Source organism: Saccopteryx bilineata, chromosome 1 (genome assembly GCF_036850765.1).
Source record: "Saccopteryx bilineata isolate mSacBil1 chromosome 1, mSacBil1_pri_phased_curated, whole genome shotgun sequence".
Taxonomy (NCBI): Eukaryota; Metazoa; Chordata; class Mammalia; order Chiroptera; family Emballonuridae; genus Saccopteryx; species Saccopteryx bilineata.
The window spans coordinates 330,402,148-330,429,537 of record NC_089490.1 but is presented as its reverse complement, the minus strand read 5'-3'; the positions used below and the strand labels follow the sequence as shown (position 1 = coordinate 330,429,537).

The following is a 27,390-nucleotide window of genomic DNA, read 5'->3' as shown; positions in this document are numbered from 1 at the left end:
TGACTTACTTTGGGTTTATTTTTTTTTTTTAATTTTTTTCATTGATTGAGATACAGAGAGAGAGAAAGGGAGAGATGGGGGGTGGGGGTGAGGAGCCACTGAGCCAGCCACCTCACCCACAGGTGTTGTAAAGTGCCAAAAGCTACAGAATTAATATTAATATTTTGGGAGGCTTGAAGAACATTTTATTAATTTGGGTTAAGGTGTGCAGAGAAATTGTGAGAAATAGTCTCTGTACTGTGTGATTGGCATGACCAGGATGGCCCTTAGCATTGTATTGTAAATGCAAAGGGGTGAATGGCTAGCCAAGTACAGGGAGAGAAAAGCCAAAATAAACCTTTTCTTATAATTATGAGCCATTTGCGGGCATTTGTCCCCACAGAAACTACCTCTCCCATATGAATGCATGTAGTTAATGTGTGTGACTCTGGACAAAGAGATGGCTTATAAACATTAGAAAATATAGGAATGTCTCTTAATATGTAAAGAGACATCTTTCTACCATTGTGTTGACTTGTAAATTTTGTTTTCTCCAAAATGATGTATGGCTTGCAAATTGAACATGGTCCTATCATGTTAAAGGACATATGACTAGAACCAATAGTGGTAAGGGGCTCCTAATTGCAATTTTTGCTTCTGTACTTCCCACTTACAAAACTATAAAAACTAAGTAGAACAAAGAGCTCCCTCAGACCACTGTCGGAGTTGCCGCTGCTTGGCCAAGCTAGACAATAAAGCTTTGATGTGTAATCGGCGGACTTTGTCCGTGTCTTCAATGTTTCGTTTCCCTCCAGATTAGGATTAATAGGGGAGAAAGAGTTTTTCTAGATTCTGAGGGTGAAATCTGAAGTCATTAACTTGGGACCTTTCTTCTTTTCTAGTATAGAGACTTTTAGTGCTGTAAATTTCCCCCTTAAGTGCTGCTTTACTATCAGCCCACAGATTTTGATATGTTGTATTTTCATTTCAATTGAGTTTAAAACACTTTGTAATTCCCCTTTATATTTTTTCATTGAATCATAGGTTATTTAAAAGTACATTATTTAGTTTTCAAATAATTGGGAATTTCTTTGTTAATGCTAATTTAATTTTATTATGTTCAGAAAATATACTGTGTGTCTGTAAAGTCATGGTGCACTTTTGACCAGTCACAGGAAAGCAACAAAAGATGATAGAAATATGAAATCTGTACCAAATGAAAGGAAAACTGTCCCAGTTTCATACCTATTCAGTGCAGTTCGATGTGGGCTCCATTTGTTGCCCTATACACATCCAAACGATAGTGAAGTTCTTGCCACACACAGGTAAGGACGACTGGTGTAACAAAGTGAATAACGTCTGTGATTCTCTGTTTTAAGTGATTAATGTCGTTGATATGTTCAATGTACATATGTTGCTTCACATAACCCCAAAAGTAAAAGTCTAAGGGCATCAGATCCAGGGATCGTGGTGGCCATGACTTGACAGAACCCCTGCCTATCCACCGCCGGGGGAATGTTCTATCCAGAAACTCAGGAACAATGGTGGCGTAGTGTGGAGGAGCGTCGTCCTGTTGAAAGATGACACTTTCTGGAAATTGTGGCACTGCATACAATTCCAACATGTCAAGATAGGACTTTGCCGTCACAGACTGCTCCACGAAAAAAAATGGGCCTATCACCTTATCATGCATCAGGCCACACCACACGTTCACTTTAGGGGTGTTATGTTCATACTCAACATAGGCATGAGGATGTTCAGCAGCCCATATTCAGACGTTACGGTGATGAACATGTCCACAGATATGAAAGGTCGCCTCATCGCTAAACACAATCTTCTGCAAAAATCTTGCATCATTGTCTATCTCATGAAGCATATCTGTAGCAAACACGCATCGTGTGGGTCTATCCGCCAGTTTGATAGCATGCAACAGCCACAATTTATACCCCGTAAAACGAAGACGTTTCTTTAACACCTTATGAACTATAGTCTTGCTTAGGTATAATTGTCGAGCACACGCACGCACAGATTTTTTAGGGCTCCTTAGGTAGCTATCCCATATAGCCTCTACAGACTCATCACTGACTGATGGCCTACCATAACGGGGTTTCTCCACCAAACTGCCGGTTTCCTTCAACTGCTTATCCCACCAAGTAATGTTTTATTCCTATGTGGTGGAGCTTTGTTATAAACACGCCGATATTCACGTTGCACTTTGGTCACGGATTCGAATTTAGTGAGCCACAGAACACACTGAACTTTCCTCTGTACCATCCACATCTTGACTGTCATGGCCGTGGGCTGCTCCACTGTATACACGGTGTTATGTCATCATCTGCACATGCGCACATGCTGCCACATCATCCTACAGAAACTGGGAGGGTTTTCCTTTTATTTGGTGCAGATTTCACATTTCTATCGTCTTTTGTTGCTTTCCTGTGACCAGTCAAAAGTGCACCATGACTTTACGGACACACTGTATTTTGTGTAGATTTTCATCATTTCAAAGTTATTTTGATTAGTTTTCTGGCCTAGAATATGGACTATTTTGCTAAATGTCTGAGCTTAATTGAAAAGAATGCATAAATAGCTGTTGTTGGGTGGTATGTTCTGTCTTAATTAGCTCAAGTTGGTTGATCGTTTTGCTGCATCTTCTATATTTTTATTGATTTCCTGTAGATTTGGTCTGTCCATTATTAATAGGGAAATATAAAAATATTCTAATTGATTGTAAATTTGTTATTTCTTTTTGCAGTTCTATTATTGTTTACCTCATCTATTTTAAAGACCTCTTAATAGGTGCATAAATATTTACAATCATTATGTTCTTTTGATGGATGACTATTTTATCCTTCTAAAATGACCTGTTTACCACAATAAAAAAAATTGGAAAAAAATAATTTTTACTAATAGGGAGGAAACATAATAAAATAAAAAGAACAAATTTTAATAATGTTTTTACCATAACCCAAAAGATATCTATACTAAAAATTAAATACTACCTACCTATCCCTGCTGTTCATTGCTATTAAATACACTTTCTCTAATACAGCAAAAGCCAATCTTGTAGTTTGATAACACTAAGCCAAGAAATAACATGGCTTTTTTTTTTACCCTTTTAGCCAATTTTTCTTTATATTTAAAGTGCATTTCTTTTTATAAATTCATATAAGCTAGACTTTTCATTATTGTTTTGTATGTCTTACTTTTACATATGTTATACATTCCACACTACACTGATATTATCTTTGTTTCAACAGTCAACTACCTTTTAATGAGATTTGAATATAAAAATGATCAATTGCTGAAAGAAGGACTCTAATCCTATGACTCATATTTTACTCTATCGTATATGTTTATTTTATACTTTATTTTTCTATTTCTTTTCTTTCTCCTTATTGCATATTGTGGAACCAGAAGAATTAATTTTTTTTTACACTTGCAAATTCTTCTGGGTGAATGAATAGTCAAATTACCATGAAACATTGACAGGAGAAAATAACTAAATGTAATACGTATGCACACACAGGGATTCCATGAGAATTTGGAGGCCCAGGGACACGCTGGGCAGTTGAGGCTTGTATTCCGTCTGGAGCTACGAAGAAGGAGGTTGTGGTTTGAAGGCAAGTCACATGGAAATAGAAAAGCAATGCTTGGTAAATGTTTTCTGGGTCATCTTTAACAATGGGACACAGAGAGAACTTGGATCAAATGAGCCTTGCTAGGTTCTTTCTGTCCTTCACTCACTGGTTCATGTCAAACTCTAATTATCTGTAATGATTAGGCAGTTAGAGGAAAGGTCAGGTTTTTTTCTGAGTCTTTTCTTAAAAACAAGCAACAACAAAAAAAACTTGCTTAAAATAATTACTATCACAAAAGGCATATTTTGGAGTGCAAACTTTACTTCCTCTCAATATAAAATGTAAACAGGCTATGAGATTGGTGTTCACCTTAGAAATGCTAAGCTTGAAGCTGGTTGCAGGAGCTCTGTGCCTTCAAGTTGATTCCTCCCATTGTGTGCAAACAATTCTTTTTCTGTGGCTGTCAAGATCAGTCACTCTAGACCAGTGATTCTCAATCTTTAGCATCATCACAATGTGTCTGGAGCATGTGTTACACACAGATTGCTTAGCTTCTGCTTCAGTGGGTCCAGGACTGGTCTGAGGACTTGCACTTCTAACAAGGTGCCCAGTGATGTTGATGCTATAGTCTGGGCACCTCACCTGAGAAACACTTCCCTAGACAATACTGTAACACGTTTTTGTGTCTGTTTTAAGAAGAGGTGAGAATAGCTATGTTGAGCACACAAATTAGAAAACTATATGGGAATATGTGTTTTGGAAATATAACTACAGAAAGAATAATATATGTGGATGTTGGGCAGGCAAATGATGGACTATGTGATCATTTGCTGTCATACTTTTGGTTGTCTAGCATTTGAAACCTCTCTCTCTGTGTTTATGGAATACAGTGGTCCCTCCTCTATAGCAAGGGTTAGGTTCCAGAACCCTCCACAATAGGCGAAAATCCATGATGTAGCAACCTTGGATTTATTTTGTTATTTATATAGATTTTAAGGCTTTATAAACCCTCCACATATGCTTATAAAACTTTCTCACACTGTTATTAGCCTTTCCCACACTTATTTTGCTTATTTTATTGCAAAAATAAATAAAATAATAAATATATAAAAAAATATCTATATACTGCAAAATTCTGTGATATAGCAAAAGATCCGCGATACAAAATTAGATATATATCATACAATTTAAAAATTCGCGATACAGCGAGACCATGAAAAGCGAACCGTGATATGGCGAGGGATGACTGGGTTCCACTCTGTGAGTCTTCCTGGTTTCAGAGCTCTTTCCCACTAGACATTTTTTTTCCTGCTCCTGGAAGCCAGGGCACACTTACATGCCAAAGTGTTCTTTTGGTGGTGGTCTGGGACAGTCTCGCGAGCAAGTGGTGCCCAGCCGCAGGGTTAGTGTCGCCCAGCGTCCTGCCGCTGCAGCCTCACTGTCTTCCCCAAATTGTTCTTGTGATAGGACGATTTTTGCCATAGTTATGGGAACCTGGCTATCTTGATTTCTGCCCACTTAAAAAACATTTTAAAAATTTTCTAATCTTGCCAGAAGTCTATGAGCTAACAGGGGTCCCCAAACTTTTTACACAGGGGTCCAGTTCACGGTCCCTCAGACCGTTGGAGGGCCACCACATATAGTGCTCCTCTCACTGACCACCAATGAAAGAGGTGCTCCTTCCGGAAGTGCTGCAGGGGGCTGGATAAATGGCCTCAGGCAGCTGCATGCGGCCCGCAGGCCGTAGTTTGGGGATGCCTGACTGGTGATATGGTTAACAATAAAGGGTTTAAAAAAATACAGTATTTCATTATATTCTACATTGAAGATTAAATTATATTGGACTTCATGTATTTTTTTATCTTTTGTTATAAAAAGTTCAATATATTAAATTGTGGGTATGAGTGTCAATGACTTTATATAGCTACACTTTTAGTTATATTTCTGAAAATTTTTATCTATATTTATCTCTTTAAAAGAAACACAAGAGAATTCCATTTTTATAGGGAAGGAATTTAAAAATTAAAAAAAATTGAAGGCAAATCAACTTTGAAAGAAAAATAATTGAGAAATATTAAATATAGGATACTATATATAGTTCTAAGCCATCTTAAATTTCCTGCCTGTGCAAAATTATTACTTAAGTTTACAAATATTTACAAATTAAAATTAAAAATGAGGAAATTTTTTAAATTGTCAATTTATATATTTTTTATTTAAATTGGACAGATTCTAGATAATTCAAGAGTCTCTCAACTCTACTCTTTTTTTTCTATTGATTTAAGATTGAGGAGTGCCAACTGTTCCAACTAAAACTCCTATCTAGAGTTTACCACGCAGGCTTGGTAAGTTAAGACAGACTGAGAGCCCGTCAAATTCAATGGCTTGAGCCCCTGACAATTTTTCCCACTTAGAGATCATTCCGGGAAGGCATGCTATCTTTTGCTCACCAGAAGAGCAGTGAACACTGAATCCCCACAATCTGACATTTTCTAAATATAGGACTTCAAATATTCAATAAAAGGAATAAGTTGAGGAAAATGAATGCTCACTATAAAATATATAAAATAAATTTTGAACAGTCTATAGATAACTATGTTCTTAAAGGACATGGACAAAAGTGTTCTACGAAACGTAACCTTACGAGACTTGACTTGGCATGGTGAACACAAAATACAATATACAGATGATGTATTATAGAACTGTACACCTGAAACCTTTATAATTTTATTAACCAATGTCACCTCCAATAAATTCAATAAAAAAGTAAAAAAAAAAAAGTAGCCTTACAGAATGATCTTGTAGCATCCACCGGGTACGAGAACAAATGTCGGAGACTTTCAGGAGTTAAGATGTTACTTTATTGGCCAGTTTAACCTGCGCAGGGGCGAACTCCCAAGATGTCCGGAGACACCGTGCCCACAAGGAGCTGCAAATGGGAGCCGCCCCTGGAGCTTACAGCCAAGCCCTTATATATCCTAAGTGAGCAAGCATAGACAGAAGCAGATGTGGCAGTTTAGCTATTGGCTAGGGAGGTCACACGCAGCATAGCAACAGGGGCCGGCATAGCAACAGGGGCCGGTTTTAGCTTAGTGGCGAATTTCAAACCTAAACTTCTGATAAGGGTCTCTGACCTTCTTTGTTCCCAGCCTCACAGGAGCCATATCAGCATTTACTGTTCCTGCAATAGTTACACTCTTTGGCAACTCCAGTACTCCCTGAATCTAACAATCTCATCATAGTTTTTTTTTATTGTTGGATTTTGGAGGGACAGAGAAAGGGAGGGAGGGAGAGAGACAGAGAGAGGAAACATTCATTTGTTGTTCCATTTATTTATGCTTTCATGGGTCCTTTCTTGTATGTGCCCTGACCAGGGTTCAAACCCACAACCTTGGCATTTCCAGGCAATACTCTGAGCTAACCAGCCAGGGCCTATGATTGTAAATTCTTAATTGGGCAGGTCATGGTATGTAGTCACACCCCAGGCATATAACTTTTTAGTTAAAGATTTATCTTTGCCTGAAGTAAGCCTTGTCCATTGTGTGCATCAAGGTTAACGCCCCTTTGAAATTTAGCCATAATCATGCTTGAGAGAGTCCATAATGCTGTGAAGTGTCCTGCGATCTGATCCTGCCTTGCTTTCTCCCACCTCCATATCATCTTCCTTATGTTCCTTCCTTAATTTGAAACCCATACAAGAAGCTGCAAACTGTTACTGTCTGGAGCATTTGAGGTCTTGCTCCCTGGCATATGTTATCAGTTTGGCTCAAAGTCTTATAAAAATTCCTTACAGGTTTGGAAGTTTCTTACGTGGACAGAAAAATACCAGTAACTCTAAATCCCTATTCGTTTGGGCATTAGCAGGAAAGCCATAGGCTCAGAGTATCCTGAGTAGTGTCTGTTGGGAGTCTGGTATAGGCCCTCTGCCTTTCTGCGCTCTCTTATCTTCATATACTGACCTGCTTCTGCATCCTATGACACACAAATCCTAAACTGGTGATAACGCTGTGTCAGAGGTGATTGTAATGCAAGTTTCACTTTAAAATATGTTATTGAATTTTGAAAGGCTCACAAACTTACCAAAAAGTTTCAAAGATCATTTCTTTCTCCAGAATCATTGAAGAGTAGGTTGTTGACTTAGGTTCATTACCTTGACTACTTCGGTGTGTATTTCCTGCAAATAAGGACATTGTCCTAATCAGCCACAATACAACCATCAAAACCAGGAAATTGCCTGACCAGGTGGTGGCGCAGTGGGTAAAGCATCGGACTGGGATGCGGAAGACCTAGGTTCGAGACCCCGAGGTCACCAGCTTGAGCATGGGCTCATCTGGTTTGAACAAAAATTCACCAGCTTGGACTCAAGGTCGCTGGCTCAAGCAAGGGGTTACTTGGTCTGCTGAAGGCCCATGGTCAAGGCACATATGAGAAAGCAATCAATGAACAACTAAGTTGTCGCAATGCACAACGAAAAACTAATGATTGATGCTTCTTATCTCTTCGTTCCTGTCTGTCTGTCCCTGTCTTTCTCTCACTCTGACTCTCTCTCTGTCTCTGAAAAAAAAAAAAAAACCCAGGAAATTCACACTGACACATTACTGCCATTTCATCGCCATTCAAGATTGGCTAGTTATCCCAAATACTCCTTTATAACAAATGGATTCAATTCAGAATCTTGAGTTGCATTTCTTTGTCATGTCCCTTTAGTTCCTTTATTCTGTAACAATTCCTCAGTCTTAACTTCCCTGACCTTGATACTTTTGAAGGTGAAAGGTCAGATATTTTGTAGAATACCTCTTAAAGTGACCTTGCCTGTTTCCTCATGAATAAAAATAAATTATGCATCTTTGACAAGAAAATCACAAAAGCGATACTGTGCTTTTATTGCACTCTATCTAGTGGTGTGTGATTCCAATGGGTCCTCATTGGTAGAGTTCATTTAGGGCACTTAGGTAAGGTGGTATCTGCCAGGTTTCCCCACTTTAAAGTTACTTCTTCCCCTTTACTTATTTTTGGTGGCTAGTTAGGTACTTTGAAATTATACAAATATTTTATTTCTAATTATACGTCATGCTTATTTATTTAGATCATTTCAATATATTTATTCATTTGTAACTTTTTAGACTTGTGATTTTGAATTTTATTCAGTGAGTTATAATTAGTTACAAGCATTATATATTTTGATGTCAAATTGTCTCATTCTATTTAGGAGCCCCTTCAGGGTTTTTTGTTGTTGTTGTTTTTGACAGAGACAGAGAGAGAGTCAGAGAGGGGGAAAGACAGGAAGGGAGAGAGATGAGAAGCATCAATTCTTCGTTGCAGCTCCTTTGTTGTTCAGTGATTGCTTTCTCATATGTGCCTTGACCAGAGGACTACAGCAGAATGAGTGACCCCTTGTTCAAGCCACAACCTTGGGCTTTAAGCCAGCAACCTTTGGGCTCAGGCCAGTGACCATGGAGTCATGTCTATGATCTCATGCTCAAGCTAGCGACCCCTTGCTCAAGTTGGATGAGTCCGTGCTCAAACTAGTAACCTTGGAATTTCAAACCCGGGTGCTCCGCGTCCCAGTCCAACACTCTATCCACTGCACCAAAGCCTGGTCAGGTCCCCTTCAGGTTTTTCTGCCTGGCCTTTTGATGTGTCTCCATAATCTTTGAGCATTTCTTTGATTTTTCTGCACAAGATGTCCCAGAATTATCTTTGCCACACCCCTGGAATAAACCATTTCTCCAAAGGTCCTTGGTCCACTTAGCAGTGAATGATATTTCGAGACCAAGGTCTGGGAGATCAGCATGTTCACTACGTTCAGAGGTTCTGGGGCCAGGTCCTAAGCAGACCAAGCTAGAGAATATGTATATGTTCTTTTGTTTTGTTTGCTTTTGTTAGATTCTACATAAGGGAGATAATATGGTATTTATCTTTTTGTGTCTAATTTATTTTACTTAGCAAAATGCCCTCAAAGTTTCTTTATATTGTCACAAAGAGTCAGGTTTTATTCTTTGTATGGCTGAATGATATTTCATTGTATATACATGCCACAACTTCTTTATATTCTAATCCATCAATGGACAGTTAGGTTGTTTTCATATCTAGGCTATTATAAATAATGCTAAAATGGACACAGGGATGCAGATATCTTTTCGAGTTAATGTCTGCTTTCTCTTTCAATAAATACCCAGAAGTAGAATTGAGGGATTATATAGAAATTCTTTTTTTTTTAAGGATTTGTTTTAAGTACAGGCAAAAACTTCTTTCACATGGGTGAGATACCATTTCCTAATGCCAGCAGAGCAAGAATCCAAAGCAATTTTTAAAATGGAAGATAAACAGAAATTACCTCACTCTAAATTCTCTATTTATAGATTAATTTTAAATTTGGTTTTACCAAAACAAATCAAATAAGAAATGGTATAAAATCCAGGAAAGCTGATTGTCTATGAGTATAGAGTCACTCTCCTAGGCTGCGTTTTGCTGGGCTAGGTAGGGGTCTTTTCAGGCCAATAAATTGCAAGGACAGAAACTTTCCTTTTTTAGCAATACAGAAAATACAATGTTTAGGTATTAAGATGACAGCTTTATACTGTTTCTGCTCACTAGGACTTTTTTCTTTACAAAGATGACAATAATGGCCAGGATTATGGTCCTTGGTCTATTTATCTTTTCCAAGTTGATTAGAGTTAAGTGCTTTTTAAATCTTTTTTAAAAAAAGCTTGTGACAGTGTCAGCAGATGACTATAGTCATTCTTTGATTTTTCTCTTTTTTTAAAATCTTTTTTTTTACATTTTTTTCTTTTTATTCATTTTAGAGAGGAGAGAGAGAGAAGAAGGGAGGAGCAGGAAGCATCAACTCCCATATGTGCCTTGACCAGATAAGTGCAGGGTTTTGAACCGGCGACCTCAGCATTCCAGGTCGAAGCTTTATCCACTGTGCCACCACAGGTCAGGCTGATTTTTCCTTTTTTTTAATATATATATCAATATGCAAGTTAATTCAGATTTTGGTTCTGGCTTAAAGAAATTTTTATAAAATAGCTTAATAACATTCTTATTTATGGAAAGAGACTTGAGGAGGAGTAAAAAAAGTTTGTTGGTTAGAAATTTAGTTTTGTTGTGGAAGGATGGCCTCTGTTTTAGGAATAAGAATAGAAGGTTGTTAAATTAGCAGTCTTTGTGAAAGCCAGATAGCATTCATTGAACAATTATTTCACATTCTTTGGAGCAGCATGGTTCTCTTACTCTGTCTCTCCTTCCTTTGATCTTTTTGTCCTCTTTTCATGTACAAACCAGAGTCTGCAATAACGTCACCACTCTAAGCAAGAGCGGTGAAGGTTTTCGATGATCTGAACACTTCTTTAACTTTCTCACTAATGGCTTTGCTGGTCTGGGTTATGGGAAAAAAGACATTCTGCGTGAAAGCTGGTAGTGGTGGAAGCTTGGCGCGTGTCTGGCAGCCTTTCTCAGGATGGTCTGAGATCTAGAGAGAGGAGAATAAACTCTGAATTCCAAATACTGGCAATGTAGTTTAGGGAACCATGGGACTGACCTTTATTGTGGACGAGGTTGCAGAATAGGAATTACATGGCTATTGTTACAAATTATATTGTCCTGGGTCATTCTAGCTGGCCAAGAAGAGTTACCAGTTAATTAGAGTATCTCAGCTCACTAGAGTAAAAACATGAAATACTTTTAGTTTTTCTAGTAACTGCCTCTAATTATAAAATCTGAATATCTTTCTCTTACCATTTTGCTTTGTTAGGGACCGTGGAACAATACTGTGGAAGAAAGCCAGTCACTTTTTTGGTCATTTGCCACTTACTGATGTCTCCTTCATCTGTGGACACATGGACATACTACACTGTCACTAGCAGGGCACAGAAGCTCGAGCCTCCCTTTGGGATTGTCTGGTTCTTTGTGATGCAGGTGATCACTGCTGATGTGTTAGTTTCCGGGTCTTGATGCATTTGGTTTTCATGTGTGTCCTGCCCTCAAAGGGAGGTAGGATTTAAAAGCTAGATCACGTGGGTTTGGCTGCCATCTCAAGAAGTCTGAATTCTGTTTTTAAGTTTAATACAAAAGCTTTGAAGGATTTTAATAATAGCCTTATCTTATTGTTACTTCAGGAAGACAACTCGGTTAAGTCAAAGATGGTCTGTATCCAAGCAGGGACCACTGAGGAGGGCTGTTGCAGAACTCTAGGTTAGAGATGACTGTGCCTAAGATTAGAGCAATACTGGTGAAACGGCTGGATTCAAGATATATTTTGACTGCAGAGCCAATAGAACTTACTGGCAATGGCAAAAGAAAACAGAGTGAAGGGCCAGAGGTGAACCCACATCTACAAAGCAGACATTACAGCAACTGCAGAAGGTAAGAGAACTTCCTTGTGCTCAGCTGAGGACAAAGATGAAAATAGGAAGCAAATGATATAACCAAAGGGTAGGAACTTCAAAAGAGAACATATCACAAAATACTATTGGCAGAAAAAAGGTCCATCCTTTCTCTCTGACCCCACAAGTCATTGCAGGACTTACTTCCACTTCCCCAGGAAGTGGAAATTTATCTGGTTTGAGGGAAACTGGTCTCACCAAGTGAAAATTGATGTCAGGTAAGATGGAATAGGAAAAGGGCTATTAGAAGCAAGATCTGTACAGATTTGTTCAAAATCTGATACTGCAGGTGTACAGGAACTGAGGATTTAAATGAGGCTAGAGGATGAGAGTGCTGGAGGAAAGTGTAGGAAGGATCCCATGATCCTGGCACTATTAGGTAAAAGCTATCACGGAAAATAAACTAAAGGCCTTTGTTGATAAGGTATGAGAAACGCTGAGAAAGAAAATTTGGTGTAAAGGTCAACTAGTAGAACTTACCAGGGCTGACTTTCCACCTGGAATGTTGGCATCATCGTACTCATATCCCTTGTTGAGATGAGGGCATGGGTGGGGTCTTCTCTCTGTTTAATACTTTAACTGGTGGGCCTTTTCTGCTTTATACATTTACTGTTGAGTGGAGTAATTGTGACATCAGAAGGAAAACATCCAATCATGGTTTTGTGTTTTTCTTTGAACATTTCTTCTTTCTTGTATTAGTTGTTTACCCTTTTATCACTATCTATATTTGTGTCTCACTTCTCACCTGCTCTGTAGGTTGTGGTATATTGTACAATGTACTAACATTCTAACATCTTAGGTTGGGAGTGGATTTTTGGCAGTTTTTGGACCTACCGTTCAGAAATATTCAGCTGGAATAAGTTTCCTCGCATGAATCTCAGCCACCATAAGAGAACATCACTCTTTCACTTTTTCAGAAAGTGTACATGTGTTGTCTGGATGACCAGATCATGTCACCCTATGACATCATTAATGTCTATATCATGTCTATAGCTGTGCACTGAGCATCTAGGTGATCCCTCTTGTGAAAGATAAAGCAACATCTTCAAGCAAAATACAAAATTGACACAGTTAAAGGTTATTCCTTCTCAATTAAATCTTAACTATTGCTATATTCATTAAGGAATTTATTTATACTGCTTTATTAAGACACATGTCACACTTTGCTTTCAAACCTCACTGTGACCCATTTGATAGGATTTGAACTTTGTAGTTACAAGATTGCCTTTTTTAGGATGAGAAAAAAGGGGAACAATTATGTAAGAGCTACTTAAATTTGTGAATGTAGAAAATAGTTCTGTCGTGTTAGAGGCTCACTGAATAAAGAGCAGGTCAAATATGTTAGATAGTTTTATTGAGAGGTGCATTTTTCAATACTAGATGTTTTTAATACACTTTTTAGCTCTGAAAGAAAAACTGAACGGGGTTAGCATAAATCAACAGTGTTGCCTTGTTAGGTATGCTTACCGGAAGCAACACTTTCCAAGATACAAATAATTAGAATCTATGATTGCATCTTTCTGTTATAAGGTTAATTAAGATAAAATACTGTATCTGTGTATGCATTAACAAAAGGCCAAAGACTACTGAACCAGCTAACTGGACTTTTTACAATGGATTGGCAAGATAAAGATTGTAGATGCCACCAGCTGAGGCAGCGACGACCTTCATATTTAAGGTAATACTGTACTGCTCTACTTCAGAACACTTTACGTTTAGTTACGTATTCAGTATTTGCCTTCTCATTGTACTGTAGGCTTCCTAAAGGAAAGGGACATATTCTTCAACAAACAAATGTCTGGTATGCTGTAGCCTCTTAATAAATACTGATTTAAGAATAACCTAATTTTAATTTGGGAAAATTAATCAACATGGGAAATTATGATAATTCATACACTGATTTTTTTCTATTACTCCAACTTTAGCTATAAAATTGAGATAACACTAGAAAAAATAAAATTTCACAAATGGCAGTCATTTTAATAACTACTTTCTAACTCCTTTCTGCAACAAGCCTTTTCTTTTTTTCTTTTTTAATTTTTTTTAAAGATTTTATTTATTCATTTTAGAAAGGAGAGAGGGGGAGAGAGGGAGAGAGAGGACAGAGAAGGGGAGAGGAGCAGAAAGCATCAACTCCCATATGTGCCGTGACCGGGCAAGCCCAGGGTTTTGAACCAGTGACCAAAGCATTCCAAGCTAACACTTTATCCACTGTGCCACCACAGGCCAGGCTGCAACAAGCCTTTTTCTAGAGAAGATTTTATTTTGGCTTTTGAGAAAAATGTAACCAATCAATTATCCCATCAGTAACAGATAGAAAAGGCCAAGGGCCTAGAAATTAATAAATTATGTAATCCTCAAAAGTTATATGTGTAACACATTTTAGTGTATACTGACACAAATAACATTTGATATTTTTTGCCATTGAGGAGACCTTTGTTACCCAACTGTTAAAGTAGAAACTAAGCTTTAATAACATAGAAATATTTTGAAATTAATTAACTTACTAATGACATTTGGTTCAAGGATTCCACAAAAATATCAAGAGAAAAACCATCAGATACATTCATCAACAATAACAGTGCAAGAGCCTGACCTGTGGTGGCACAGTGGATAGAGTGTCAACCTGGGATGCTGAGATCCCAGGTTAGAAACCCTGAGGTCACCAGCTTGAGTGCAAGCTTACTAGCTTGAGCACAGGGTCCCTGGCTTGAGCGTGGGGTCATCAACATGACCCCATGGTTGCTGGCTTGAAGCCCAAGGTTGCTGGCTTGAGCAAGGGGTCACTAGCTTGGCTTGAGCAAGGAATCACTGGTATGGCTGGGCCCCTCACCCTGCTCCCTGATCAAGGCATATATGAGAAGCAATCAATGAACAACTAAAGTGACGCAACTATGACTTGATGCTTTTCATCTCCCCACCCCTCACAAAATAACAATCATAGTACAAGAAAAAGAAATCAGACTCTTCTGGAAGCTCCTTAGAAGCAAAGTAAAGTGCCTTAACTATGTTACTCTAAACTAAGAGGCCAAAGTGAGAGGCAACAAGCATTTAACTGATATTCAAAAGAAGAGTTATTCAGGAAGCACTGCTTCAGGCAGAACCCCAGATAGTGTTCTATGAAGGCAAGGGTTTTTTCTTGAGAAAGGGAAGGAGAATAATCACATTGATAGAAGGTAGGGATTTCTGTTAGTGCTAATAAGTCAAGGAAGGAACTTCTATAGGTGCAGATAAACTAAGTTATTCTTTAGCTATACATGGTGCTGCTAATTCTAAAGGAAGTCTTTAACTTTCAGTCCTGTCATCAGAATGTCTGCCTTGCAACAGTTTGGAATATCATGTTACTTTTTCCCAGTTATTTTGCCCAACTGAAATATTAAAGGTCCTGGTAGGGTAGCTCAGTTGGTTAGAACATTGTCCCCATTTACCAAGGTTGCAGGTTCAACCCCCAATCAGGGCACATACAAGAAGCAACCAATATATGTATAAATAAGTGGAACAACAAATCAATGTTTCTTTCTCTCTCTTTCTCTTTTTCTCTTGCCTTTCTGTCTCTAAAAATCAATAAATAAAAATTTTAAAAGCCTTGGCAAGTTAGCTCAGTTGGTTAGAGCATCATCCCCATAAACCAAATTTGGAGGGTTCAATTCCCAGTCAAGGCACATTCAAGAATCAACCAATGAATGCATAAATTAGTGGAATAGATCAAAGTTTCTCTCCTCCACTCTACCCTCCCCTTTCCTCTCTCTCTCCTTTCTCTTTCTCTAAAATCACTTAAATAATTTATAAAAATTTTTAATAAAATAAAACATTTCAAAGTTTGAGGAGTGAGATGGGTAAGGCAGTTAGTTCCTCTAGGATGGTGACTCCAACTCCATTGTGAAGTGGCTCTGTTAATGTATTTTTCACAGCTGAGATCATCAGGGCCTTGGAAAACATGGTGAAGAGTAGGGTGTAACCATAGATGTACTGTCTCATAATCCACTCAGTAGACATTTTTGCTTTGGCTGTACAACTGTTTTTGGTTGGATATGAGGACTCTAGTCAGGAATTGTTAAAGATTTCCTCTAGAATAAAATGGATAGATGTAGGAGTCATATTTACAAGGACTACTATTTTTCAAACTTTCTAAATGCTTTTTCTGTGTTGTTCAAAAAACTTTTATTTACTATACAGACAAAACATTTTTAAAGAGAATCAAATATAAATGTGGTAGGAAGGGGAGTTACTGATGAATTTGGGTTCTTGTCTCCCGATATAAAATAATTGAGACCAGGGGCACTGATAAAAGCAAAGGCAGATTACTGAGGTTCAGCATAGGGCAAGAACACTGAGTTAGGATCCCAGGTCTGTGCCCTGAATGTGGGGCTTTGGGGTTATTATGGCTTGAGGACAGGGAAGATGCTGGGGTCAACTATTGTAATTATGCAGTTGGTTAGCAGGTGTCTCCTTTTCTGGAACACAGATATCTGGTATAAACACTGAACCCTGATGTTCTGGTGTGGGTAAGCAAAGCAAAGTCTTCTGGGATTATTTATGCAGCACTTATTATGGGATGTAGGAAAGGACTTTATTAACCAGGTATTGAGTTTGTCTCTGTGATTTGTGGCTTGGCTTTAGATATGAAAAACAAACTTAAAAGGAATGAGGTGAGTTCCTGGCAGGGCTTGACTTGATGGAGAAATTTGTGGAAACATTTTATTCTACCTGTTTCAGGAGGCAGGCAGGATGGCATTTGTTGAAAACAAACTGTCAGTTACCCAGCAACGCACTTTCAGTGGTGAATCTAATTTGAACCTACAACACTCTGGCGAGGTTGGGAGAAACCTGTTACAGAAGAAAAAACTGAGAATTACAGAAATTTGGAGACTTGTTCAGTTGGGGGTGGGAGGAGAAATCAATCCTCGCAGTTCTCTCTCTCTCTGTCTGAATAATCAGTTCTGATGTTACCTGGTGAAGGAACTCCCTGTGTTAAGGTGAAGCAGCCAGGACCCCAAATGCTTCCCACGAGTGACCAGTTAGAAATTAGGACAGAGAAGCCGGCGGCAGCAGGTAGTCTACAGGGAAGGAAAAGCAGGATGTAATGCAGTTCCAGCTGAAACTCTGCAATTCCTAGAACGGGGGTGGCAAAGACGCAGGTAAGCAGAATTTTTTAGGAAACAAGTAGGGACATTTCTAGAGCCCCACCGCAGATTTTGTCCCGGTTACTGTAAGATCAACAGACTAGAAGTCGCCTGCCCCCTGGAAGAATGTGTTTCCTTCCTTGCAGGGCTTTCTCTCTCCCCTTGCGCCCGCAGGGGAACCTAAGGAACCAGGAGTTGTTGTCTCCGGCAGGTTTGCACTCGCCTCCAGAGGGTCCCCGAGGGTGGAGGCGGGGCTTTGCTGGCTGTCAGCAGTGGCCACGCCCCGCGGGGACCTGGAGGCTCACCGCGTCCCCGCTCGCCCTCCCTCGGTTCATCTGCACCCTCCAAGCACCTCGCGTCAGCCTGCGCTCCAAGCTCAGTCGCCAGGAAGCCATGGCGAACTCCCGGGGCCGTCTATACCTCTGGATGTGCTTGGCGGCAGCGCTGGCCTCTTTCCTGACAGGATTTATGGTGGGTAAGTGTATGGAGCCCTTCTCCCAGCCCAGGGCGGCCGCTCCTCCGTGGAGAGAACGAGGCTGCGTTGTGCTGGGCTCGCCCGGCCACTGAGCTCAGTCTCAGTCCGGATGCTGAACTCGAATGCCCGGAGTTTCAGCCAAACTGGAAACTGGGTGGAATGCTTTTGGGCCTTCCTAATACAGTGTGGCTGAAATCTAGATTCGTTAAGTGCTCACTGAGTTCAGCGTACTGGTAAGGGCTGATGGAAAGACAATTTAGAGTTGTCACTATCCTCAGGGATGAAAATGGTGGTTTCAGTTCCAAGCAGTATTAATGAGTCAAAGCTTGGAACTAATATGTGCAGCACTGCAAAGGCACCCCTTCCCTCATCATTTAATAAATAAATATTTGTGGAATGGTCAAAGGTCCTTGCCTTGATGCCTAACATGGGGAAATGAAAAGAACTTCCCTCGTGTAAAACTCGTTTTAACCAATTCAATATCACATGACACAGAATTGGAAGGTTCCCAGGGTTTTTTTATGAATATTTCTGTAAAGCTCACCATGATCTGTTTCTTACTTAGGGAAGGACTGTTTCTGGCTTCTAGTTTTGATAACAATGTAAAGCAGCTCTGTGTGTATGTGGTCTGTATATGTGCAATGTGTGCTCTCCCCCAGGCTGGTTCATTAAGCCTCTGGGCAAATCGGCCACTACACTGCGCTATCATCAAAGTGTGCGGTGGAACCTCGTATCCGAGATGAAAGCTGAGAACATTAAATCATTTCTTCGGTAAGTTTGTGTTGCATATTTGATCTTAAAAATAAAGTGTTTAAAATATTGCAGTGTGAGAAGTGTATTAAAACTGGTTCTAGTCATACAGGTAATCTTCTTTGTGTGAAATTATATGGTATCACATTCATTTGTGGTAAGTTTAAAATGTCCCTGGGCCCTGGCCTGTTGGCTCAGCAGTAGAGCGTCAATCTGGTGTGTGGCAGTCCGGAGTTCAATTCCCAGCCAGGGCACACAGAAGCACCCATATGCTTCTTCACCCTTCCCCCCTCTCCTTTTTCCTTTCTCTTTACTTCTTTCTTCCCCTCCCACAGCCAAGGCTCCACTGGAGCACTGTTGGCCCCGGGCACTGAGGCTGGCTCCATGGCCTCCACATCAGGCACTAGAATGACTCCAGTTGCCACGGAGCAAGGCTCCAGGTGGGCAGAGCATCCCCCTCTAGTGGGCATGCCGGCCAGGCGTATGTGGGAATCTGTCTCTCTGCCTCCCCGCTTCTCAGTTCAGAAAAAAAAAAAAAAAATTTAATGTAAAATAATATGTAAAATGTCCCTAAATACACTTAAGGTGAAATCTATTTCAATGTTGAAGGAGTCTTTCTTCCCTAACTTCATCTACAGGAAAAGCACTTGATTGCTTTAAGAGATGTTTCAACTTCATGTAATTTTGGGCTGCAACTGAATGTTATTATTTGTTCCTCGCTGTCTGGGTTTGATCAGCAATGTTGTTTAAACATGATATTCTGTCAGGAAGAACTAACTGATTGATTGAGAAGAAAGGAGGCTAAAGTTTCAGATTCTGTCTGCCACAAATTAAACCTCTTTCCCATGTTGCAAATATAAGTAACAAAAATAAGACAAAAGTAAAGCAAAAGGATCAGTAGAAATCTACCAGTCTTTAGACATGAAAAAGAGTGATAATTGGGGGAGTGATCATGAACTCCCTGAAGGCACTAACCATGACATTTATTTCTGTATTCAGACTCTTTTAAAAGATTATCATAAGAAATAACCCAGCTTTACTGAAGTGCAGTTTACATAAAATAAACTGCTTTCATATATATCCCATAATTTGGAGTATTGACATGTGTCTAATACACTCAACAAACCACCTCTTAAACCTCATACAGGAAATTGACATCATGCCCTTTGCAGTTTATTCTTCCCTTTACCAATGGCCCTAGATAATCACTGATTACTTTATATCACTATGGATTCCTTTGAATTTTCTAGAATTTTATATGAATGGAAACATACAGTAAATGCTCCTTTGTGTCTGCATTTACTCAGCATAATGATTTTGGAATTCATCTAGATTGTTGCATGTATTAATATGTAGTTTATTGCTTTTTACTACTGAGTAGTAAATCATTGAATAAATGTATTACAATATGTAGATGATGGACATTTGGGTTGTTTCTTATTATTGTGAATAAAGTTGCTATGAGCGTATGTTCACAAGATTTTGTGTGCACATATGTTTTTGTTTCTCTGGGATGTCTGTTTTTGAATGATAACCATATGTTTAACTTTTAAAGAAAACACCAAACAGACTTCAAAAGGGATCTTACCATTTTCCATTTCTACCAGTCGTTTGAATGTAGTAGTGCTCCCTATCCTGGCCAACACTTACCATATTTCCCCAAGTAAAAGACGCTCCCATGTATAAGATGTACCTTAATTTTGGGGGCCAAAATATGAAAAAAAAATTATATAAAGTTATTTAACTCAAGTTTTATTCATCATAAAATTCATACAACTCCTTATCACTGTCAAAACTCCCATACATTAGCTTGTTCTCATCTGTGTCTGATGATGAATCATTCTCTTCAACAATGAGCGAAAAATCAAGCGTGAAAAAGCAGGAAATGCTCTAATCCAATATACAAAGAAGGAAGTCTCTGATACAATGCCACTTACCTGAGGCATAAATGGGATTCCTCATAAGAGTGCACCACCCCGGCCTAGCGTGCGGAGGACCCGGGTTCAATTCCCGGCCAGGGCACACAGGAGAAGCGCCCATTTGCTTCTCCACCCCTCCGCCGCGCTTTCCTCTCTGTCTCTCTCTTCCCCTCCCGCAGCCAAGGCTCCATTGGAGCAAAGATGGCCCGGGCGCTGGGGATGGCTCTGTGGCCTCTGCCCCAGGCGCTAGAGTGGCTCTGGTCCCAACATGGCGACGCCCAGGATGGGCAGAGCATCGCCCCCTGGTGGGCAGAGCGTCACCCCCTGGTGGGCGTGCCGGGTGGATCCTGGTCGGGCGCATGCGGGAGTCTGTCTGTCTCTCCCTGTTTCCAGCTTCAGAAAAATGAAAAAAAAAAAAAAAAAAAAAGAGTGCACCACCCTACATCATGCAACAGTCAAGGGTATAGAGAAAAGCTTAGTTTTGAGAAGACCTTAGTATTAGAAGAGAGAGAAAGGTTTAGTCTTAAAACTAAGCCTTAGTCTATAATGACTTTGCCAGCTTACAGCCTGTCTCCCACACCCCAAACAAGCAAACATATATATCATATTTACAAACTTATTTGACAAACATATAGTTATTGTCCTTTTCCATCTAACTTATTTTACTTAGCATAATACTCTCAAGACTTATCCACGCTGCTGATATCACTCTGTCCATACTGTCTTGATAGTTGAAGCTTGTAAAGCCAGTAGCTATGGCCACCATGACAGCAGCCGGGCCAGTGCAGGTTTGCATTAGATTCGGACGGAAGGTAATGAAACAACAGACCCAAGAACTGGTGGGCCATTACCTTTAATCCTAGCTTGCACCCAGAGGGCAAGTAAAAACACATACTGGGCTCCAAAACCCACTTATTCAGTGCTCACAAAGCTACTGACTTACCCAAGTTTCCTAGAATCAAATGTTTTTAGCTCACTAGCTTTATTCACCTCTGTTTCCCATCTCCTTCTCTCTGCTCTCTCCTATAATGCTAATCTCAGGAACCAAGAGAGCAAGCTCCCGGTCTGCCCCACTTTATAGTGTAGAAATTAAAACTTTTAATCCAATATACAAACAAGGAAGTCTGTGATACAAAGTCACTTATCTGAGGCATAATGGGATTCCTCATGAGAATGCTCCACCCCAGATCATGCAATTAGTCAAGGGTGTGGGGAAAAGCTTAGTCTTAAAACTAAGCCTTAGGCTATAACCACCCTGCCTGCTTACAGCCTGTCCCCCACACCCAATGCAAACTATAAGTGAGCAAACATATATCATATTTAAAAGCTTATTTGACCAGCTGTATCATAAACTTTAACAGTGGACAGAATTATTTCTCCCTCTTTATTCTTTTGAACAACTGTTTTAGCTATTTGTTAAGTCAGTTGCCACAGCCACCATCACAGCAGTTCACATTTGATTTGGACAGACGGTAATGAAACAGTGGAGCCAAGAACAGGTGGGCCATTACCTTTAATCCTAGCTTGCATCCGGTGGGCAAGAAATACACACACACAATGAGAAAACACTTCCCTTTCCATTCAGGGCTCCCAAAGTCACTGACTTATCCGAGTTTCCTAGAATCAAAGTTTCTACCTCATCAGCCTTATTCACCTCTGTTCCCCATCTCCTTTTCTCTGCACAAACTCTGCACAAACTAGCTTCTTCTTTAGCACTCCACCATCTTGGCTACTTCTCCTGGCCTCCTCCACATGGCCTTTATCTGTTCTCCTTTCTCTGCTCTCTCCTCTAATGCTAATCTCAGGAACTGAGAGAGAGCAAGCTCCGGGTCTGCCCCACTTTATAGTGTAGAAACCAAAACCTTTAATCCAATATACAAACAAGGAAGTCTCTGATACAAAGTCACTTATTTGAGGCATAATGGGATTCCTCATGAGAGTGCACCACCCCACATCAAAAAGGGTGGGAAAGGCTTAGTCTTAAAGCTAAGCCTTAGGCCAGGGGTCCCCAAACTTTTTACACAGGGGGCCAGTTCACTGTCCCTAAGACCGTTGGAGGGCCGGACTATAAAAAAAAACTATGAACAAATCCCTATGCACACTGCACATATCTTATTTTAAAGTAAAAAAAACAAAACGGGAACAAATACAATATTTAAAATAAAGAACAAGTAAATTTAAATCAACAAACTGACCAGTATTCCAATGGGAACTATGCTCCTCTCACTGACCACCAATGAAAGAGATACCCCTTCCAGAAGTGCGGCGGGGGCTGGATAAATGCCCCCATGGAGGAGAGGAGAAGTAGCCTCAGGGGGCCGCATGTGGCCTGCGGGCCGTAGTTGGGGGACCCCTGCCTTAGGCTATAATGATCCTGCCTGCTTACAGCCTTTCCCCCTACATCCAATGCAGACTCTCAGTGAGCAAACATATATATCATTATTTATAAACTTATTTGACCAACACTATTATATATCCTTTGCCTTTTTATATAAAATGTAAAATAAACATTTACATTTAGAAAGTCCTTGCTGGGATTTTGATAGAAATTGCATTAATCTTATAGTGCAATATGTGGTACTTGACAATTTTACTGTGTCCAGTCCTTAAATCCATGAACATAGTAAGTCTCTCCAGTTACTAAGGTCTTCCTTCTTTTCTTTTATCAACATTTTCTAATTTTCAGGATGCAGATTCTGTATGTGTATTATTAGATTTATGTCTGTTGGTCAGATAAAATATATTATGCTCACTTTGTTAAAGATGGTGCTGCCCACGTGGAAGTCCATCTCCCAGGTGATAATATTAGTTGCCCTTATGCTTGGAATGGGTGTAATTATATTAATGTGTATTGGGGGTGGGCTATGGGCAGGCAAGATCCTTGTAGCCTGGGACTTGGTTTTAGGACTAAGCCTTTTGCACCCTTTATGATGTGGGGTGGACTTTGTATTAGAGACTTTCCTATTTTGTATATTGGATTAAAGGTTTTGATTTCTGCACTATAAAGTGGGGCAGACCAGGAGCTTGCTCTCTCTCAGTTCCTGAGATTAGAGAGGAGAGCAGAGTAAGGCCACATGGAGGAGAGGAGAAGTAGCCAAGATGGCGAAGTGCTGAAAGAGAAGCCAGTTTGTGTAGAGTTTGTGCAGAGAAGGAAAGGAAATGGGGAACAGAGATGAATGAGACTGGTGAGGTTAGAAACCTTTTTTTTTTTTTTTTTTTTTAATTTTTCTGAAGCTGGAAACGGGGAGGCAGTCAGGCAGACTCCCGCATGCGTCTGACCAGGATCCACCCGGCATGCCCACCAGAGGGCGATGCTCTGCCCCTCTGTGGCGTCGCTCTGTTGCAACCAGAGCCATCCTAGCGCCCGAGGCAGAGGCCACAGAGCCATCCTCAGCGCCTGGGCCATCTTTGCTCCAATGGAGCCTTGGCTGCAGGAGACAAGTGAGGAAGACAAGTGAGAAGAGAGAGACAGTGAGGAAGGAGAGGAGGAGGGGTGGAGAAGCAGATGGGCGCTTCTCCTGTGTGCCCTGGCCGGGAATCGAACCCGGGACTCCCGCACGCCAGGCTGACACTCTACCATTGAGCCAACCGGCCAGGGCCAAGTTAGAAACCTTTGAGTCTAGGAAACTCGGAGAAGTCAGTAGCTTTGTGAGCACTGAATGAATGGATTTTGGAGCCCAGTGTGTATTTTTACTTTCCCTCCGGGTGCAAGCTAGGATTAGAGCTGATGGCTCACCAGTGTTTGGCTCCGTTGTTTCATTACCGTCTGTCTGAATCTAATGCGAACCTGCATGGGCCAGGCAGCTGTGATGGTGGCCCTGGCTCTTGGCCATACAATATCTAATTGTTTTATTTCTCTGGAGCAAATGTGAATCATATGTTTAATTTCAGTTTCCAATTTTTTTTGTTAGTATCCAGAAATACTGTTGATTTTTATGTGTTGTTCTTGTGTCCTGTGGCTTGTCTACACTCACATGTTAGTTCTATGAGTTTTTTGTAAATGAGTTATGATTTTCTATGTAGACAATCATGCCATCCTTAAATAGAGATATTTTATTTCTTTCTTTCCAAACTTGTGTGCTTTTTTTCTCCTTTCTTTTCCTTCTCTTCCTTCTTCTTTTTGTGTGTGCAGGGGTGCATGACTGAAATTCCAGTACTATGTTGAATTAAAGTGATGAGAGCCAACATCCTTACCCTGTTTCTAATGTTGGGGAAAAACATTCAGATATTTACTATTAAATTCAGAGTTTTGTAATGTTATCTGTTGTAGAGGCTCTGAATAGGAATATAGAGCTGGAACAGAGTTCAGTGCCCTGAGGTAAAAGCCACAGTGGCCTTACTGACAAAAGTACTGAACACAGTACTGTGCAGAATGCAGCACAATAGAGATACAATTAGCAATTCTGATTAATCAATAGGTGGGGACATTTGAGCTACTCCCTTGCCCTTTCATCTGCTCTAAAGAAGTTCCCCTTCCTGACTTACTCATTCTCTTCTCTGCTTCTATTTTATGTGTATCACTGAGGGTCAGGGCCATCTCATGTAACCTGTATAAGGGCTTGTGAGGTGTTCTCCCCTAGGCCCCTCAATGCACGCCATGTGGTCTTTGAGTAGTCATTGTCTCTGAGACAAGTGGTGCCCCATGTGAGGAATAGGAACCAAACAACAATCTGTAGATTTTTTGTAGATGTTCTTTATTGAGTTAAGGAAACTCCCCTCTATCCTAAGATTGCTCATAGGTTTTTTTTTTTAAATCATAAATAGGTATTAAATATTGTCAAATGGTTTATCTTATTAATTTATATATTTATGTAACATTCTTTTCTTTAACTGATTAGAAAGTCTTTTATGTCTTTACTAATTATTTTGGGAGGGATCAAATTCTACCAAGAAGTACTTTGCAATCTCCCCTGGAATGTGAAATTTTCTATTTTTTCTATTCTGTAAATTTTTGCTTTATATATTATGAGTATATATATTAGGCATATACACATGAATGTTGTTATGTCTTCAAGGTAGAATATTCTTTTTATCCTTATGAAATGTCTTTCTTTATTTGGTATAAATATAGCCACATCAGCCTTCTTATACTACATTTGCATGATATGTCTTTTATCCACTTACTTTTAACCTATCATTTTCTTTACAATTAAGTGTACTTTGTAGGAAACTCCCTCCTGCCTTCCACGGTGGCTGAATTAATCTGTATTCCCACCAACAGTGTAGGAGGGTTCCCTTTTCTTCACATTCTTGCCAATACTTGTTATTTGTTGATTTATTGATGATGGCCATTCTGACAGGTGTGACATGATATCTCATTGTGGTTTTAATTTTCATTTGTCTGATGATTAGTGACAATTGAGCAACTTTACATATGTCTGCTGGCTATTTGTATATCTTCTTTGGAGAAGTATCTATTCAGGTCCTTTGCCCATTTTTAAATTAGATTGTTTTTTTTCTTGGTGTTGAGTTGTGTAAGTTCTTCATAAATTTTGGGTATTAATCCCTTTTCAGATATATCATTGGTGAATATGTTCTCCCACTGAGTGGGTTGTCTTTTTCATTTTATTAATTATTTCCTTTGCTGTGCAAAGCTTTTTAGTTTGATGTAGTCCCATTTGTTTATTTTTATTTATTTATTTATTTGTTTGTTTTTGTGACAGAGACAGAGAGAGACAGAGAGAAGGACAAGTAGGGACAGACAGACAGGAAAGGAAAGAGATGAGAAGCATCAATTCTTTGTTGCAGCACCTTAGTTGTTCATTGATTGCTTTCTCATATGTGCTTTGATGGGGAGGCTACAGCAAACTGAGTGACCCCTTGCTCAAGCCAGCAACCTTGGGTCCAAGCTGGTGAGCCTTGCTCAAACCAGATGAGCCCACACTCAAACTGGCAACCTCAGGGTTTCGAACCTGGGTCCTCTGCATCCCAGGCCGACTCTCTATCCACTGTGCCACTGCCTAGTCAGGCCTATTTGTTTATTTTTTATTTTGTTTTTTTTTTGTACAATAAGATGTATTGGAAAAATATTTCTAAGAGGAATATCTGAGAATTCACTGCTTAAGTTTTCTTCTAAGGTTTTTATATTTTTGCGACTTATACTTAAGTCTTTAATCCATTTTTAATTTATTCGCATGTATGGTGTAAGGAGATAGTCTAGTAGATGAGTGAATAAAAAAGCTGTAGTACATTTACACAATGGAATACTACTCAGCCATAAAGGAGAAGAAAATCTTACCTTTTACGGCAGCATGGATGGTCCTGGAGAGTATTACATTAAGTGAAATAAGTCAATCAAAGAGAAATATCTTATGATTTCACTTATATGTGGAATATAATGAACAAAATAAACTAACAACAGAATAGACTTGTAAGTGCAGAGAACAGACTGACAGCTGTCAAAGGGGAAGGGTTTGGGGAGGTGGGTGAAAAAGGTGATAGGATTAAGCAAAAAAAATTAAAAATAGAAAAAATATAACAGTCATAGTATAATGATTGCTAGAGAAAAAAAGGGGTGGGGGAGTGGAAGAGGTTAAAGTGGGGGTAAATGATGGCGGAAAGAGACGTGACTTTGGGGGTGAGCACACGATGTGGTATGCAGATGATGTGGTAGAGTTGTACACTTAAAACCTATATGGTTTTGTTAACCAATGTCACCCCAATAAATTCAATAAAAATAATTTAAAAAATAAAAAGTGCACCTTCTATAGAGAGCATATAATTACCATTTGCTATTTTATCTATTTTTGTAATGTTAATTAAAGTGTGTCCTCTGTAAGCAGCAGATATTAGCAACTTGTGTTTTTATTCATTCTGGTAATCTATGCCTTTTCATTTGAGTATTTAGACCAGGGGTAGTCAACCTTTTTATACCTACCGCCCACTTTTGTATTTCTATTAGTAGTAAAATTTTCTAACTGCCCACCGGTTTCATAGTAATGATGATTTATAAAGTAGGGAAGTAACTTTACTTTATAAAATTTATAAAGCAGAGTTACAGCAAGTTAAAGCATATAATAATAATTACTTACCAAGTACTTTATGTCAAATTTTTGCTAAGTTTGGCAGAATAAATCTTTATAAAACAACTTACTATAGTTAAATCTATCTTTTTATTTATACTTTGGTTGCTCCGCTACTGCCCACCATGAAAGCTGGAACACTTTCTAGTGGGCG

At 39.5% G+C, this 27,390-nt stretch overlaps 1 protein-coding gene across 2 annotated transcripts in view; it reads left to right on the top strand.

The window, feature by feature from the left end:
* Window positions 1-17,413: 17,413 nt before the first annotated feature.
* NAALAD2 (N-acetylated alpha-linked acidic dipeptidase 2) overlaps window positions 17,414-27,390 on the top strand; it is a 74,914-nt gene continuing 64,937 nt past the window's right edge. For both annotated transcript variants that reach the window (XM_066253690.1, XM_066253689.1), the window contains exons 1-2: window positions 17,414-17,545; window positions 18,205-18,316. In XM_066253690.1, the coding sequence (XP_066109787.1) occupies window positions 17,464-17,545; window positions 18,205-18,316 (194 nt within the window). In that variant the 5' untranslated portion in view covers window positions 17,414-17,463. The remainder of the gene's footprint in view (window positions 17,546-18,204; window positions 18,317-27,390) is intronic.